At 38.1% G+C, this 18,854-nt stretch overlaps 2 protein-coding genes and 1 non-coding gene across 3 annotated transcripts; 2 read left to right on the forward strand and 1 right to left on the reverse strand.

The window, feature by feature from the left end:
• Nucleotides 1–727: 727 nt before the first annotated feature.
• On the forward strand, nucleotides 728–801 carry TRNAN-GUU (transfer RNA asparagine (anticodon GUU)). The gene has a single exon. It is a non-coding gene; the product is annotated as a tRNA-Asn (tRNA).
• Nucleotides 802–836: 35 nt separating this feature from the next.
• LOC145703421 (uncharacterized) lies at nucleotides 837–2,183 on the reverse strand. The gene is made up of 5 exons (XM_081780778.1): nucleotides 2,040–2,183; nucleotides 1,630–1,852; nucleotides 1,418–1,581; nucleotides 1,165–1,373; nucleotides 837–1,125 (listed from the first exon to the last, which is right to left on the reverse strand). The coding sequence occupies exons 1-5, from the start codon at nucleotides 2,083–2,085 to the stop codon at nucleotides 1,027–1,029; spliced, it is 741 nt and encodes a 246-aa protein (XP_081636904.1). The 5' UTR covers nucleotides 2,086–2,183; the 3' UTR covers nucleotides 837–1,026.
• Nucleotides 2,184–7,951: 5,768 nt separating this feature from the next.
• LOC145701155 (sodium/potassium/calcium exchanger 2-like) lies at nucleotides 7,952–17,604 on the forward strand. The gene is made up of 18 exons (XM_081778383.1): nucleotides 7,952–8,118; nucleotides 8,845–8,930; nucleotides 9,575–9,718; nucleotides 10,362–10,650; nucleotides 10,939–11,035; nucleotides 11,200–11,330; nucleotides 11,406–11,497; nucleotides 11,809–11,941; nucleotides 12,233–12,314; nucleotides 12,421–12,515; nucleotides 14,610–14,687; nucleotides 15,008–15,154; nucleotides 16,238–16,292; nucleotides 16,339–16,414; nucleotides 16,462–16,758; nucleotides 16,798–16,964; nucleotides 17,016–17,134; nucleotides 17,181–17,604. Exons 3-18 carry the CDS (start codon nucleotides 9,612–9,614, stop codon nucleotides 17,343–17,345), a joined length of 2,130 nt encoding a protein of 709 aa, XP_081634509.1. The 5' UTR covers nucleotides 7,952–8,118; nucleotides 8,845–8,930; nucleotides 9,575–9,611; the 3' UTR covers nucleotides 17,346–17,604.
• Nucleotides 17,605–18,854: the final 1,250 nt, after the last annotated feature.

Here is an 18,854-nt window from a genome sequence, read left to right on the forward strand (position 1 = left end):
ACTCGATGTTCTATTCGAGCGCTCTCGGATCGCTTTTTGGCGGAAAATCTAATTACGACGCTGATTTGATACGATATGAGCTCGGAGCATGCCTGTATATTGGATGGATAATTTGTTTTTTCGAATTTGTTCTTGCAATCGCGATCTATTTCAACCGAGGATTTCAGGTTGTTTTCTTCCTTGATTTCAAAATAGCAACAGCTTTCAGTATGCTCGAGATGATCCGTTTTCGCCTGAAAAGACGGATGAAAATAACTACAGCAAACTTGTAAAACGACTTGAAGAGTACGACCAAATTATGCAAGCGGCAGATTATGATGTCAATGTCGTTCGCTCTACGATTAGAAAATCTCAACGACAGGCTGCCCCTGGAACCATGAAGCAAAATAGACTTTTCAATGCTTACTATGGATGAAGTAAATCACACAAAAATTGCCTCTTCTTTTGCTTCCTTTTGTAATTTTTCACTATAAGGAGAACTAGAACTTCAAGCTCTGATGAGTTTTTTCTTACTTGGGGATTCCAATCTGCTTCATAATAGAGTCACTTCCACGCTCATCCCTCACAAGTACGATAGTAAACTAGACAACATGTCTCTTGAGAGTCCGAGCTTCTTTTTGAAAGACGGGCACCGTGCATAACTTGTGAAAAAACTCAATTATGCGTAAAAAATAAATATCATTTTGGCTTTCCAAAAAAAAATTCAGATTGAACAAGCCAGGTCCAAGTCTCTGTGGCGCAATCGGTTAGCGCGTTCGACTGTTAATCGAAAGGTTGGTGGTTCGAGCCCACCCAGGGACGCGATTTTGGAAAATTCATTGCATGAAAGTTTTATTCTTAGAAATTTATTATGAAAAACTTTTGATTAATTCGTGTATGTACAGAAATTAAACCATGGTTGCAGTAATTGTTCTCGAGAAAAATGAAAAATGGGTAAACAAAAAGTATAAAAAAGAAGGTGTCTGGTATAAATCGACTCAAGGATTTTACCAATAAAAGCCCGAAAATAGGGAGTTAGAAGATGTTTTAGCAGCTTTCGCCGATGAGGACCAAAGAGCCGGAATTGCAGCATTGCTTCTCGTCGGTGTTGAAGACCTTGTCGACGCAGCAGTCACGACCGCCGTTCTGAAACGGGTTGGAAAGGGCTCAGGCGGTTTAAAATACCTTGTCGTGGTAAGGGAATCGATTAGGATAGTCGCCGCAGCACTGGAGTTCTCCTCGGATGCCAGTTCCGTTTGGTGGGGAGGAAGGAAGGCATTCATCCTCGAATTCGAATCCTCGAAGGGAAGAATGGGCGGTTTCGAAGAGGTCGAAATTAGCAGCGAGCTCGAAAGCAAGCTCGTCATCGCAGGTGCACAATTTTGTGCCGCAAGCTAGATTTTTACGTTAGAAAAAGAAGGTTTCTTAAAAAACTTACGTCCGTTGCCGCCGCACTTGACTCTTCCAGTTCCGGAGTCGAATGAGATTTCGTATCGGCCGTTCTCCCAGTTGCAAGCGAGTTGTTCGCCCTCGACATTTACTGTGCTTCCGCTTTGGTCGTGGGCAACGCACTGGGTGCATCGTTGATATCGCTGGCAAATCCTTAAATTTTCTGTGAGGAAAAAGGCTCGTAGCGATTAATGGTCTTACTCATCGAGTCCGTCAACAGGAGTTCCAAGTCCAACTCTTCGGGTCTCGAGAAGTTGGCAGAAGCATCCGTAGTTGAGCATTTGTGGAGCTCGATTAGTATTGTGCCCCGCATCGTCCAAGTAGAATTCAAGAAGCAGCTGGATCAAGAGAGCATTTCCATCAGAGCGGGCGCCTTTGGTGATTTCGTTTTGGGCAGATACAACTTGTCGGTTGAGGTCAGCGACTGAAAGAATTTTTTAATGACGAATTTTTTTTTTCGGAATCAACACAATGATTCCCTTATTCTTTTTTGATTTATCTTTGTTTTTATTCTGAAATTGCTTTTTGAAAGCCTTAATTGCTATTAATAAATTGTCTTCTCAAAATTTTTTTAAAAAATATTTTCAATCTCTATTTTTGAAGCTACTCACCACTGGCGGCCTGGGAGACAGCGAGGAGAACAGCAGAGAATTTCATTGTTTGAAAAAAATAGAAAAATGAGAAATGGAAGAAAAAATAGAAAATATAGTTTTTATTAGAAACTGATCGTTTTGATGATGAATGAGGAGGGCCACGGGTGCTTTTATATTTCAAGTCCGACAGCGGTCGGGGGAGGCTGTCAATTTTTGAATGCGAAATTTTGCGGCTGACCAAAGCGGCGAAAATTGACTCGCGCAAGGTTAGCTAATATTTTTTTTGCAAGGCGAACATCTCAGAAAGCAGCTCAGGATTTCCGATCTACATTTTAATGACCTATTCAGTCAAGCGGTCCTCCAGAAGATATATCAAGAGGGAATTTGTTGAAGAAAACAGCTATGAGAATAAAATTGCTTTACTGGAGTTTTTACGCGAAAAACTGGATTTATTTGAAGAAAAAAATATAGCAAAGCGAAACAACGAAAAAAAATTACGACAAATTCAAAGAGCAAATTCAAAAAACTTCTTGTGACTCCATTTTCGTTTCCAAAGTCGATTCCGCTTGCCCGCGTTCATGATGCCCTTCATGTCGGATTCATAAAAGCGACAAATTCAATAGCGAGAATTTGTTTTGACAAATTTTATTTTCAAAAGATGGCTTTGAATCCTCGCTTTTGACATTGCGGTCTGCCCGACTGATTCATTGGCTCGCCGTCTAAAAGGATGTTAAAACGGTGAAAATTATGCTGTCTTTCTTACCTTTATAAAAGGTCATTTGGGAGCAGAATCGTAGTTGGTTGTTGACATTTTCCGCCCAAAAGACCTTTGTGGCGATTATGTACGTTTTTGGTTTGGGAGAGTCTGCTTCAAAATTTTGACTTTTCGATGCGCTAGAATAACGCTCTAGTTAACGGAATGGCTCTAGAATTTTTAGTCCTCTTTTTGGCATTTCCTGACAACAAGGCAAAACAAACTCGCTATCTTAAAAACATTCCAAAGCATATTTTTGGGCAAAAGTGCGCCAATTTCTCTTTTCCCACCCTTTTTTATAGTTAATATTTAACGAGCAATATGTTAAAAAATATTGTTTCATCAAAAAAGAGACATGAACTTAATGAACGCTCGTTAATATTTGATGACGATAAGAATATATTACGAGTACATTAAACGTCAGCCTTGAAATTTAAATGTCAGAAGCAGCAATTAAAGCCAACGCGGAAAGATGACGAGAAGAATATACGAAAATTAGGAAATTAGGAATAAGGAGAATTCGCGGTTTTGAGGATCGAATTGAAATGCAATTGACAATCGGTAGAATTAGATGGGCATATATTAAAGGAGCCCTGCCACTTATGGGGGTGGAAACAGCTTTCTCGATTTTCGACTCTCGCTATAAACAAGAAAATCATAGATTTATTTATGATAACGAAATTTCCTAAAAAAGGCTCCTAGAATAGGGGTTGAACTTCACAGAAATATAAATGGAATTTTTTTTGCTATCACGTGACTCGATATATTCGACGTTAAAAATTGGCTAAAATCGAGAGTTTTCAAGAGATGAGTTGCTTCTGAGCCAACTTACTCAAAAATCTGTTGACTAAAATAAATTTCGAGGGAGATGTTCTTAGATCTAAGATGGATCTATCAATACCTGTAGAGAGAATGTGGTAATCTTAAGTTCTCTTATCTGTAGCGCCAGTCGAAAACCGCCTTTTTTCGAGAAAAGCTGTTTCTACCACCTTATGCCAAGATGATGATTTCAAAAAAGGATTCACGAGTTAGGGTTTAAATCGGAATTCGTCGACCAAAATGATTGGTGTTGATTCAAGGAAGCTGAATCAAGTTCAGTGAACCTGCAAGCTCTGACGTTATTTTGAGAAGCGCGCTCAATCGATACTGAGAATAATTGATTCACATACAACTGGCTTCAGAGATAGTTCTAGGAGAGAGTCTTTTATCTGCTCAAAAATGCTTAAATAAATGCTCTTTTTGTTCGTTCAATTGTGCGAAAAGCATCACTGACTAAACATATGAAGCTAACGTGAATTTCACGAAGCTCGTAAAAAGAATTCAAGCCCTTTTCAACGTGCCAAAAATTCTATTCGAAAAAAAAAATGAAGAAAAAATTATTGCTGCAAAGAATATTTTTATTGATACTTTTTCTCTACTCCACCTTCCTGTTTATAATCTCGAAGAAGCTCGAAGAAGTGAAAGAAGTGAGAAAATATATCGAAGAAAATGAAGAAACTTGTGACATTTGTGCGGATTGCGCGAATTTTAGCGAAAATGATTTTTCAAAGGAGAAAATTTTGGTGCCACTGCTGGTTTGGGGACCGAACAATCAAATTCAAGGCTTTAGGAATTCGGTTTTTCTTACTTTTTAAACAAATTTTCTTTTATTTTTATAAAAAAAAACCCTTTGAAAGAGAATCAATTTACATCGCCAGAGCACTTGGTCGCAAAATCGCTGCTCCACCATTTTTCCCAAATTGGAATCACGTGAATTCCGGCCCTCCAGTAATTCACCCTTGGAATAGAATCGACACTGCTCTTCTGTCGTCAAATATCGACCTTGTGCCTCCTCAACAGCTTTCCAAAATATGCGTAGGGAATATTTCACAAAAACTCGCCACTGGAATCAAAACGAGTATTGTCAACATTGGCGATTTGAGACGAGAGATTTTTATGGAATATTTCGGCCTCAGCAGCTGGAAACAGTCGTTTCTACAGGCTTTTAATACGCTCAGCCCTGATTCAGGTAATAAGGGACTCAATTTTTCCCTTTACCAACCTCAATCTTTAAGATTCACTTCCATTGTCAAATGCAATCAACAAAACCTACCTCAACCAAATCTACTCCTCTGACGAAAAATGCGTTCTTCTCGAATTTCCGTGGAATACGATTCCTGCCCTTAATATTTTTCATGAACTTCAAAAGCCAGAAAAACATAGAAATCAAGACTATAGCGAAATGATTGAAATCATCAAGAACACCAAGCGCCCAGCTTATTTGAGAGAAGCAGCGAAAAAATTCAAGAAAGAAGTTTTGGGAGGAAAGAAATTTGCTGCGATGCATTGGAGATATGACAAGAAAGATTGGATGAAGATGAAAATCAAGAACGGGGAGAGGATTCATTCACTCATAGGTAAAGGGACGAAAAAATATTCGTTAAACAATATATTTTTTCGCAATCTTTTGTCGTCACGAAATAAGAATTTTTTATCACTAATTTATTTCTGTTCGAGAATTCATAGATGGTGAGAAATATTCTTGAGCTTCATTTTTTCTTGAAAATAGTTTTAGCCTTCAATTTGTAGGAAGAAAATCATTAACGGGAATTTTCACTTCAGTTTCATTTAAGTTAAAGTTTCTAAATGCATTTATATTCTTCGAGACTCTCCTTTATTTTATCGAGCAGCTGTTTCGAAGAAAATTTTCGCAGCTGGCTTCAAAAGATGACACTTGTAAGATAAAATCTAGTGATAAAGTAGACAGAACAAACCATTGTCCTTATGCATATAATATGCAGCATATTTCTGAACATCTCATTCTTTTTCGTCCCGTCAAAGATCGCGCTCACAACGATCCCAAATCCTTCGCCTCATCCCTCGAGTCCAAACTTCAGTCCCTCCAGATCTCCATCATCTATTTCGCCAGTCCTCCCGCAGAAATTCCCTTTCTTACCGAGCTCGGATCTCATTTCAAAAGCGTGACTTTCTTCACCGGCTCCGAGCTAGAACTGTTTTTCAAAAAGAAATTCGGCTTTTGCTCGAATATAATGGCTGATTTTGTCGAAAATATTTCGCTGCTCGACCAAGAAATTTGCTTCATTTCGGACTTTTTTATCGAATCATGTTTTAGCTCCTGGAGGTATGATCTTCGAAAGAAAACAAACAAACGCAGTTTTAGTTCAAATTTGATTTTGGAACGACATGCAGAAGAACAACGGTCAGATACCAACAACCTCGAAATTATTGCAAATGCTTTTCGTGAAAAATACGAAGATAGCTGCTTTGTTCAGAGCTTTTTATGATTTAGTTAGACAAGCAAAATTCGAATTCACTGCCGAGTAAACTTTTACATTTCAATAAAAAAAATTATTTTAAATTTTGAAAGATTCAGAGAAGACAGCCACATGCTCAATGAACGTGCTTGCGTGAGCTTCTTCTCCCAATGATGATGTTTCGGCTAATTACTCCGCCGCTCTTTTCCTTTCGTTTCGTTTTTTTTTTCTTTCATTTCTGGAGTGCAGAAAAGAGCGCCGATTAGAAAGTCAAAGCATGCGGTATCTCATTCTGACAATGCCACGATCGAGTATTACCATAAATGCAAATTGGATTGTCATTCGCGATTAGGCGCAAAAATTGAAATGTTGCGTCGTCGAAAAAAATAACTTTTAGAAGTCGCCCGGGCTGAATTTGGAGTGGTCGAGATTGAGGTCGGAAACGGAAACTTGGAAAAGACTTCCTCGTAATGACGAATTTCAATAAGGATTTCTGAGTGAAATCCTTACCCCCCTTTTTTATTGGCTTATCTGAAAGAGCGTAAAAAATTACTCTAGTTGAGTCGGAAAGATTGGCGAATTTTCGAACTTATGACGTCATAGCACGTGACGGAAGTTACGAAAGTACCAAACTTTGGACGCTTACCATTTTCATGTCGCTTGAGCTATCATGACATGCAATACATGAAAATGATCGTCTGATCGAGATCATTGTGTGCATTTAGGTTTCATCCCTCGAAAAAAATCAATGTTCACAGATTCAGACAAAAATGACAGTTAGATTTGTCTGAGTCAGAGTTGCAAATTTGCTGAGCTGAATGAGCTGAGCAGTGACTTACTCTACAGATAGCATCATCAATTTACATTCCAAATTAATTATTTTTTTTTCTGTTAAAAATGTTGATCAGATGAGGCGTCATTTATGCACGGCACGCCCCGAGGGGGTTTTGCTCCGCGGCAAATGCCTGCCGTTGACACGCGCCTTCCGGCAATGAATTAAACATTTTCATGCAGACTAAGAGCACCGAGTGCTAATTCAAAGATAAACTTGAGTTTCAATAAGAAAAAGGAAAAAATCAAGATTGATGTCACATCCTGCCAAATGCATTTCTTTATTTATAAACCAGTTCCGATTTATGCCAAAATCTTCCTTGATTCCCAATTCGGCCTTCAAACTTACCCTTGAAAGCGAATTCCTTTACCCGATTTTCTCATTTTACCGTTTACTTCCTCAACTTGAAATTCGCCTTACTTTCAACTTGAGTACTTTCTTCTTATCCCCATCTTAATCCGACATGCCGCCGAGTTCAGATCCGCTTATTATTGGATCAATCTCCTCGGGGGATATCAACGGCTTTCTACGGAAGTTGGAACGAATCACGTGACGTTCAATCAGGAACGGTTAGAGTTTATTACTGTTTTGTAGACATTTGTCATAGGATCATTAATGTCAAGAATTTCCGATCGAATTGACGGATGTGTTCTGAAATTAGTCTGGCCTCTTTTTACTGTTTTGGGTACAGTTCTTTGCTGATTGCTCATCACTGATAAGTTATCAGTTGATTCGGGCTGTGACTACTCAAATCGACAAAAGATGCCACAGAAAATTGATTGATACCGGGATGTTTTTTTTTGAAATCCTTTTGGCCAACAGACCGATTTTGAACACTTTCACTGAAATAAATATATGAGAAAATTTTTTTATTTGTTTGTTTTCAGCGTTTTTTTTGCATTGTATTGGAGGCACCTTCTATTGGAACACGGGGCGAAAAAAAGGAGGAGGAAGAAGTGATTTTAAAAATCAATAGAGGGCGCACATGCGCCTGCAGACCGACACACGCCTGAGGCAATTGTTCATCCAAAGAAGGGAGTAACTCACCTAATTCGCCTAAGAGAATCCATTTTCCATTCAAACATTGATTTTTCATTTGGAAGCTAATAGAAACTAGGAATCTTTTTTTTTGATTCCTGAAATAGAGATTGGAAAATTTAAAGAAAAAATTCAAAGAGAAGAAAGAAAAAAAACGTCTTCACATCAAAGCAACAGTCAAGCCAAATATTATCAAATAGAAACTTCAGAATCTATTTTGTAAGTCCATAAAATTCGGTTGATTTGATTGAATAATATTTCCTTTCTTGTAGCAAATTTTGGGCTTAACCAATTTATGGAAGTGCATTTTTCGATCACCAATAAGATCGCTGTATTTGGCCTTCCGGCCAATCATAACCCTAACTCATAAAGTCACTTCCATAAATTTGTTTCACCCTTCTTTTGAATGAAATTTTCTCATTTAATTCAGCTTATAAAGGTGTTTTCTTGATGTTTTTCAATAAAATAAACGACTTCGAAATCTGTTTGAATAATGAGGATCATTCAAAATCCTTATTTAACTTTAAAAAATTCAAATAAAAAACGTCAAAACTCGGTTAACCTTGTTTCACCCCCACTTCACCATGGGTTGATTATTTATTCCAGCTCGAGGAAAGAAAAAAGAGTATGAATAATTCAGCCATTTTTTCGACTGGCGAAGGGAATGAGGAGGAAGTAGATTAGTTTCATTCAATGTCAAGAGGAATAATTTATCTCGCTCCCAGAGGTGGATCGTTTCTCTCTTTTTCTTCGCTTTTGATCTTTTTGAGGATCATCCCTTTAATTACAGTCGAGTCTTTTAAAAGACGAAAGAGGTAAAAGAGGTCAGAAAGTAAAAAAAAGATCTTAAGGGGATCACCCCTTTAGGTCGGGTTGAAAAAGTGGGTCAAAAAACTAGAAGAACGCTCGAAGCTTAAAATTCTAGAACAAACAGTATTTTTTTAGAAAAAAATCGAAGATAGCGAGATTTGAGGCCGCGCATAGGGCATGCAAAGCTGTAGAAAACATCCGACCTAGAGTCTGTTTCAAAGGTAAAATTGTCAATTTTGTTTTATTGTAAATTATTGCCAGGTTTTTTGTCAATATATGGATTGAGGGGGAATTAATATATTTCAATCGCTTGGTTGGGTTATTGATTGAAAGATTTACTCACTAAGAGATTGAGCTCGTTGACCTATCTTTGCATCGGTCATTTTACAATTTACAGAATTGGTGAAAGAGAATAGCACATGCACCGAAATTGACATTATAAAAAAGGTAATACTGTGACCCTTTTGAACCATCTGATCACAAGAAAACAGGAGATGCAAATAATTCGGAGGTGCTTCGAATTAGCAAAAATTGCGAAAATTTCGGCCAAAATTTTGGTCAAATTTTGAAACAATCAAATTTCCGAAAAATTTTTTCAGCATAAATTAAAAAAAAATACTCATTTCTCAAATTTTTTTTTTGGCGAAAAGCAAAATCGTGCGTTGAAAATCCTGACTAAGGTTTTACAGCCTCGTAGTTATGAGGTGACAGGGGTATTTAAAAAAAGCACCTTTTATCTGTTTTCCCTGAAAATGTTTCTAGACAATAGTTTAAAATTATTTATTGGTCTGATTTTATGACCCCTTTTTTTCCTTTTGGCATTTCATCAAGCGTTGTTAATGAAGTATGGATCATCATTTTTTAGAGAGACTGAAATCGGAACAAAGAAGACAGAGAATACCATGGGATACAGGAAAACAGCGAGAGAAGCTGGCTCACTGAGATGGATAGCTGTTTTTGTTTGGAAATTTATTGCCTTTGTTACGTTACTAGCAGTTTTATATCAAAGGTAAGTGCTCCAGAAAACCGTTTTTACGAGACTTTTCTTCGGACAAGGGTTTTGACGTAAAATATAAGCGAGCTTCTTATTTCTTTAGCTAAAGTATGTTGCCCTTGATTTAGAGTCAACTAAAATGGAGAGGCAAGCTGTCTGACTAGATTCAGATTCTCTGACTTATCTTCTTGTCGGTTATAATTAATGATGAAAATTGACTTGATATCGAAAGAGAATTTTTCTAGGAAGAAAAAAGACTTTCAGTCTGATTCTCCAATAATTGAATTTGACACCTTTTTTGAGTGGTCGATACTGTATTTGACGGATTAACCTTCCACTTGGGAATCACAATGTTTTTGAAGGAGAGTTTAATTTTGCCCTCGTTTGAAATATTACCAGGTGTCAGGCAGTTCCCCTCCCACGGGAAATTTATGCAAGGCGAGATGGTTGTTTTTCTGGGGACAGTTTCAACTCTTGTCGTGCTTCTTTTTTGACACTTTTGATGGATCAGCAATCTGCCACTTTTTGGGAGAGCTGCGCTTGATTAATCTTTATGACTTTTATTGATATTCTGCTGCTGATAGTTTAGGAGGGGCAAATTGAGCTCGGCCACTTGTGTCATGATCTAGGACTGTTAAAGCTTAAAATCTTCATTCAGATCAAATGAGCTTAATGCCTCCCCCACGCGCGTCCGCCGGCAAGCAACGGACGAGTCAATCTCGACACCCGAAGTCATCGACCCGCAATCATCAACGACGGCTTCACCGCGAGCAACGACGATAAACGAAACGACGACGATCGCGCAATCAGATGGCACCTACCCCGACCCGTTGTTTACGATTGATCAGATTCGCAAGGGTGGCTTTATTTTGTACGCATTCGGAATGTTTTATATGTTCTGCGCGCTGGCGATCGTCTGTGACGAGTTTTTTGTTCCTGCTCTTGAGGTACTGTAAATATGACTGTATTTTTTAACAACAACAGTCACTGATAATCAGAAACAAATTTTGTTTTAGCTGAAATACTAGATTTTCATTGGTTTAAGTCTCAACAGCCCCAAAAAAGGACTTCAACCAATCAAATTCAAGTATTTTCTGCACGAGCAAATCAAAAACCCTTGAATTTACAAATTTACTATTATAAAAATAATTGTTATCGAGTCTTCGCAGTATAAATAATGCATTTCATATACTGAACAGATAATAAGATAGACTCTTGATTAATAAATCATTCAGGTTTTGACGACGAAGATGAAGATTTCAGACGACGTCGCAGGAGCGACGATGATGGCCGCTGGCGGCTCAGCACCGGAATTATTCACAAGTGTCATCGGTAAATGATTTCTCCAATTAACCAAAAGAAAGAGGTTTTGCTTAATCAAAACTCAGCCCGATATTCGTTTATTGAGTCGCTCCATTTCAATATGCATAAGATTGAAATATTGGCAGGGGGCTTTTTATAGGTTTTTACAGTTTAAACTGTCGATAATATTTAAGGTGTCTTCTTTGCCAAATCTGATGTTGGGATCGGAACTATCGTCGGATCAGCTGTATTTAATGTGTTATTTGTTATTGGAATGTGTGCTTTATTTTCAAAAGAAATTCTCCAGGAATGGTTTTGCTTAATCGCTCTTAGAATTTCATACAACCTGAAGTCATAGAAAAAAACAAAGCAAGAAGGCTTATTTTCAAAACCATATAAGCTCACGTGGTGGCCATTGTTCCGCGACTGTACATTTTATATCATCTCGTTAGCCGTGTTGATCTATGCTTTCTTGGACACAAAGATCGATTGGTAAATTATTCAAGCATTTTATGCAGCAGGCGTTGTTTTTACTCATTGTATGCAGACATATGCATTTTGTCAGAGCTGTTATTAGTGACATATTGGATTTAGTACTCTGAGTTTGCATTAATGAACGAATATTTTATTTAACTAATAGACTGGTAGTTACAGTTCTTCCAGAATTGTCTAGTAGACATGGAATTGTCTCTCAGCCAATAAAATTCGTGTATTTGTTGCACTAGCCAATCAGAAGCTTGAATATCCCTTAAGAACAAACTTGGCTTACAGATTTTTACTCGAAACTAAGGCTCTCTTTCTAGGTGGGAATCCTTGCTCCTTCTTATCTGCTACGCTGCCTATGTCATCTTCATGAAGTACAACGTCATAGTGGAGAAATTGGTGAAGTCAAAATTGAGCAAGGGAGGAACCAGCACCGAATCCATTTCTGTGAAGGTACGTTCATCCAAAGAAACCCGGCGGATTTGGATTAGTCTAAAAATCCCCTCTTCGCAAGTTTATGTATATCTAGGAAAATACTCTACTAGAGAGTTCATGATAGAATACGTCTGCCTACTTACTGTATTTCGAGTTGTTTTATCCAGTAAGATACAGTACCGAAAAAAAGGCAACGATGACGTTAGTGACACTCGAGTTTAGTGAAAGCAGCGATTTTAAAAATTAAAAGTGGCCACAGACTTCAGCGGTGATTAATTTTGAAAGCTGAATACTTGAGTTTGCTCCTAGGTTTGTCCTGCCGATGGTGAGGTTAGCAAAAATGGCGATCCAACGAAGGAAGCAAGCAAAGAACAAGTGTCGAAATCGTTAGGTAAGAATTGACCAAAGTAATTCAGACAAAACTTAACGATGCTTACACCCTTAATTCTTAATTTGGTAAAATAGAATGAGTTTAATTTTGACTTCCCTTATTTCAGATCACGATCAAGTAGGAGCACCGGCGCCAAGCTCCGGTGGTGGCTTTCATCCAGGGTGGAAACTGGCAAAGAGTCACGTGGCGCACCTGCAGCGGGTAGCTCTCACTTTTCGCGCCTTGCGTTGCGTTCGGGTATACAAAGAAACAAAACAGAAAACAAACAGTCAGCAACGACGAAACAACAATCTACTTTGTTGTTTTCAAAAAAATCATTCGCGCCTTTTCTAAAAGCTAGGATTTTTGATGATTGAAAAGTAACCTTCGATCATCGTCAAAAAAGTGACCCGCGATTTTCGTGAGTTTTCATGATTAAAAGTAGGAAATTCCTACTTTTGAAATTTTCGAGATCGAAATTTCGACTGTCAGTTTTTCATAAGTTTATTTTTCGGCCACTTAGGAGCGGATCATTCGTAAGTTTTTGATGGTTCTGTCAATCTTTTCTGAAATCAGATTTTTGTTCTTGATGATTTGAATTTTAGATTTCTCGAACTGCTTGTACAAACAAAGAGCCATTTTAAAGTTAAGCATCCATACAAAATGTGCATCAAGAATTTAAATGGCTAAAAGTGAACATAAATTCAATTTAACCCAATATCTATTCCGTCTTTTTTCTTGCAAAATTGAATCAATTTTGCTCGACCTCCACCTCATTTCATCAAACCAGCTCTTATGAATTTTACATAACAAAGTGGCCGAGAAAAAAAAGAGACCATCAGTAAAAGCATAACTCCTCTCAGGGCATGCCATGTGACACCATATTTTGTCAATGTTCCATTTTGGACTGTATCTTTGAATCATCTAATCGTTGAAATAATCAATGCTCTAGAAAAGCATTAATTTTTGACAAAATCGGAAAATCATCATCTAATCAAAAATTTCATGTTTAATCAATTGTTTCACTAACCCGCGCAACGGAATTTTGAGTTGAAAAATCACAGTAAAATAAATTAGAAAAATAAGATTCTATGGTGATCAGAAAAATCATATTTTGAGATTTCTCAGCTCATAATTCCAAGCAGGCAAGCCTGATTCTGCTTCAACCAAAACTCAAATTAACTATCGCGTCCACGAAATTGATTCGTTTTCACCCTTTTTCGCAGAGCGGACTGTTCAATCTCATGATCCACTCATTGGACCCGGCTGAGAATGACGAGAGGACAAACTACGCTTTTAACAGGTTGAAGGAATCGGGCGCTAGAATGAGCTAACCAACGCACGCACTATCTTGTAATCATCACTATCATCATAATTATTAATAAGTCACCATCCATTTGAATATTTTTCAATAAGATAATATTTCAGACTCATCATTTATAACTTCATTTATCTCCCTTTTTTCTATCTAACCCCCTGGAACATGTTTGCCAAAGTTTATGCAAGCAATCTGAGTTTTGGTTGGTCGAAATTCGTTAAGTCGGGGGGGAAGGTAATTTATGGTAAGCTACCCCCATCCTCAGAAACCCCGTAATAGACCACCTAAGATTTCAAGTTCTGCAAAATTTTGGCCAAAATGCTCCAGGAGGTTAATTTTTTTTCGGGGCAAAAGTGAACATTTCCATCTTTTGCCACTTTTCAATTTTTCCTCAAACTCCTGAAATCCATCCATCATTTATTTTCATCGTTATTTTCTTTTGTGTCTTATTTTCTGATGAAATATTCAAAGCGGTTATATTTCAATATCAGAACCGGCCTTTTCAATATTTTTTTTCAAGAATCAATATTCTGAAAATTCAGATCTTGTCAAAACAAAGAGCCACTTTTGAATATTTCATGTCCCCAAATGTTTGTTACACTTGTCCATTTCTTTGTTGTTTTCAATCATTCTAAAATCGAGAATTTTTTTATTCATTGATTCTTTTAAAGTTAAGGGGGTAGCTTACATGTAGGCTTTGTGAAAAATGTATACCCGACCCGCTCGCAAGATTTTTTTTATTTATTTGATTTTTGATTTATTTGCTGTTTTTGGTTGTTGAAATCAAGGAAGAGTACCTATGAGCAGGGCTTTATTAAGGGGAGCCCTCTTGTAGGGAAGAAATTTCAGGCATTTTTGAGACTTTTTCGACCAAAAACAAGCAAAAAACAAAGATTTTCCAAGCTTTTTCAGCTTCGAAAATCATTGTTTAATCAAATCAAAAATCGATATGATCACTTCCTTTTTCTATATTTTTTAATCAACAATGTTTGTCACAGGATGAAGAAAATAATGATGATGGAGCGACGCCCGACGTCAAACTTTTGACGCTCGCACAAGTCTCTGAAGAAGTTTTAAGCTAGATAGAAAATTCTACTCATTTTATTTTTTAAATCGTAGCTTTGGATACCTAAAGTAGCAGGTAGCTGTAATGTTAATGTTGTATTTTAGAAATCAAGCTTTTTTTACAAATTTCTCGCTTTCATTTATCCTCTTAAAACTGAAGGGGGATGAATTAAGCATGCTAAGACGAGGCATTATTGCTTTTGATCGGCTTTAGAATTAGTGTGAGCGAAAGATCACACTGTTTTCGCGGAAAAAACATCATTTTTTATCCTTTTATTTTAATTTTATTACAAAATTCATCGGTTAATATTTTTTGCTATCTACGTTTCACAGACAGAAAAACGCAAGTTATCTGCGCTGCCGTAGAAACTGCTCAATGCGAGCCCTGATGAAGGTGAATAACCCGCGTCTGACGCGTCAGGCCTTCGAGCGCACCCAAACGATGGATGAAATCAACGGCCAGAGCGGAGCGCAAAAGGTGAGACGCACCAGAAGCTGGCAGCCGCCTTCTAAAAAGGGATCCAAATACAAACTCACGCTTTTCGTTAGCACTCACAGATGCTCTCGTTTTTCGGCAAAAGTCAATTTCAGGAGTTAAGAACGTTTGGAGTAACAAAATCTGGAGCAACCGAAATTTTCAAACCGATTTTTAAGGGTGTTAAAGTCATAATTAAGGGTATCTGACTCGGTCAAAAGAAAGCCCGGGCCCAAAGCCGGGTTTTCGCTAGGGTCTGAGGGGCCGGGAGGCCCTTAACACCCTTAAAAATCGGTTTGAAAATTTCGGTTGCTCCAGATTTTGTTACTCCAAATCTTCTTAACTCCAAAAATTGTCTCGAGCCCGTTTTTCCTTTTTTCATAACTAGAACTTTTTCAAGCGAGGAAAAATTCCGTTATGATTCGCACGATTTCTCCTGGTGGTGCGGAGTTATCGATCGGAAATGACTGTAAGGGGTCCTGTAATAGGGAACTAGCAGTACCTACTGGGGGTCCCTCGCAAAGGCATTAGGGTGTCCCGCCCGACTGATAACTTCGCCCACCTTTCTCCTCTTTTTCGAAAAGAACGAAAAAAATATTTTGTAGAAATATTCGAAAATGTACCGGAATATTTCAATTTGTTTTTCCTGAAAATCATTTATTCACGTGAAAGTGTATTTTATCCCTTGTGATAGAAATCAAGCCACTATGCAGGACAAGTGGCTGAATTCACAAAAAAAAACGCATGATGAAAAGAAATAAGTTATAAAATTTCAGTTATTCGCATCTTTTATATATTCATTTATCTTTTCTGCGCACATTTATTCGCGTATTTTGGTATATATGAGTCTGAATATACCTATATTAGCTTGGTAAATATTAAGAGTCATTTTCAGGCGGAGGTTCTTTTCATATTGAAATCAAGGAAGAGTCAATCTCCTCGAAAAGGGAAAACAAAAATCTTAACCCTTTTGGGTTGACTCTTTTTTGACTCCGTCTGAAATTGATTTAGAAGTCTAAGCACGTGACTGGCCATGTTTGGTTCAGCGTCGTATTAAAAATTAAATATTACACACAATGTGAATAGCCCGGTGATCAGCAAGCAGGAAGAACTCTTTCAACGGACAAACTCACTGCCAATGGTAAGTTGTTTTTCATCTCTTATTTATTTCAACGTCCTTTTTTCAGCTCCAAGTCTTTCTGTTGCCGTGGATGCTAGCAATGGTGCCGAGAATGCTCAACAAATGCCTGCTATTTCTGAAGAGTAAGTCTTTTTCCTCAACAAAATCATTTATTCAAATTTTTTTTCAGAAAACAAAATGGAAACGGACACGCAAATGGTACTCTCTCCGTTGTCCCTCCCGTCTCAGCTGGAGGAAATCAAGTCTCAGACACGACGCTCAACGTTTCCAACGACAGTGAAGAGGATGCCGATTTTCTCGACATGTCCTGGCCCCAAGGCGACTGGAAAAAGCAGGCCATTTACCTCTTCCTCTTACCAATAACCGGGCCTCTCTATCTCGTCGTCCCTGATGTTCGACGACCTGGAAAGGAGAAATGGGTGGTCGTTACATTCATCAATTCTATCTTGTGGATTGCTGTTTACAGGTACTCGCCGCCGCAGCAGCAAGTTTTGACTATTTCTAGTTATCTGATGGTCTGGTGGGCTGACGTTCTCGGAGGAGCTTTTGGAATAAGCCCTCCTGTCATGGGTCTAACCTTCCTCGCCGCTGGAACATCCGTACCCGATCTGATCACGTCTGTTATCGTTGCGAAAAAGGGTCTTGGAGACATGGCAGTTTCATCCAGTATAGGTTTGTTTTCAAGCGCAAATGAATAAATAAATGTTTTGACCAAATCTTCAGGGTCGAATATCTTTGACATCACAGTGGGACTACCATTGCCATGGCTGATTCGCACGGCAATTGATGCTGGAGTACCCGTTCAAGTGAGATCGGAAGGAATGGTCTGCAATATCTCACTTGTAAGTCCTCTTTTTCGCGTTTTTGAAGAAAAACTTTCTCTTTCAGCTCTTTATTATGCTGCTTGCTGTCTTCTCCGGAATCGCCTGCTACAAGTGGCGCATGACGAAAGGTCTTGGAGCGGGAATGTTCATTCTTTATGGCGTTTTCCTCGCATTCGCCCTTACCCTTGAAACCGGAAAAGTGGAGTGTCCGATTCAAGTTGGCGGTTAAACACTAAAATATTATTATTTCTACTCTTATCTATTTTCTTTCACTTTTCTCCTTTGCCATTCATTCTGCACAGACAAATAATAAGCAAGACTGAAATTGTTTTTTCAACATTTGTGAATATAGCAAATCTATCATTTTCTTTCCTGAGATCAACTTTTATATAAATATATATTTAAACACTATCATAACAAACACATGTGAAAACCCTGTTATATATTTTCTACTGGACAATACTTTTGACAGAACAATAAAACAAGGAAATCAAGGTGTTCTCCCCAAGATAATTTTTTTTTGCAAAATTTCACCAAATTTTGCAATTTTTTTTGCAGCAAAGTCTCTGTTGTTGGAGTCAATGGGCATTAGCAGAAGAAATTTTGATGCCAAAGATTGGAGGAATGAATTTCAGACAAATGAAAGATTTGAATACCAGGCCGTCTTGAAATGCATGCCCAATATAATATTGGCAATATTTGTCAAGCAATAAGCATCTTTTCGTCCCGAATAACTTCACTGCAACAATTTTCGATTCGACAATGAGAATATCTAGCATATTCATATTTTCCGCAGAACTACTCCATGCTGATTGTAGTTTTAGGGCTAGACCCGGAGAATTCACTATGAAAAATTTCGAAACTATAGGGAATTCTCGCGAGAATGAAGAATGCCCGTAAGTTTTATCGAGGCAATTTTTTCTTATTCAAATATCAGTACTTTTCCTTATCATAAATTCAGTGACAAAGACTTGCAATCAGAATGCGAAGGTCTTTGCCGAGTGGATTACAACAAATGTCGTCTCCTTTGTGAAACTGAATACTGTCAATCCATTTGCGAAAGAGAGTACCAATGTGAGTAACTGAAAGGAGTCAATTTTGATTTTTTCTCAGTCTGCCTTGACAATTGTCCATGTGGAATCAACTGCAAAGAAGGATGTATCAACTGCGACAATGAAATTTGTCCGGTGCGTTTTCTCTTGGTCATGGGCTACAGTTTAATCGACGCTTTCTCGATTTCCTTCGATGGATTGACAAAAACAGGAGCGAAAATAACCGCACCGTCAGACGACTACATTAAATACGCACCTCATGCTCTTGTCAAAGGCGAGCTCTACATTTTCGGAGGAGCGACGGACTTTCAAAAGGTATTGAAAAATCCCTTGATTTTCAAATGATGTAATCAAGATTGCGAAACTAGAAGGATGCGAATGGAAAGAACAGCCTCAACGATTACAAAAAAGATTTTGGGCTGGATCGGCAGCACTCTCTATCGAAAATGAAAGTAAAGCATTAATTTGCTTTGATGATGACGAGGACAAAAACTGCGAAGTCTTCGATTCAACAACATCAGTTCACACTGATGCGAGCATCTTCAACCATCGTGGAGGGAAACTAGGCTTCTACAAAGGACAACCAACAACTGTTGGAGGTCAAGGAACCAGTGACAATTCGAAAAAGGTGGAGACTTTGAGCTCTTCTGGCTGGTCTTCCTTAGCCGATTTTCCGAGGTTTTGAT

The sequence above is a fragment of the Oikopleura dioica genome, chromosome PAR (assembly GCF_907165135.1).
Source record: "Oikopleura dioica chromosome PAR, OKI2018_I68_1.0, whole genome shotgun sequence".
NCBI lineage: Eukaryota > Metazoa > Chordata > Appendicularia > Copelata > Oikopleuridae > Oikopleura > Oikopleura dioica.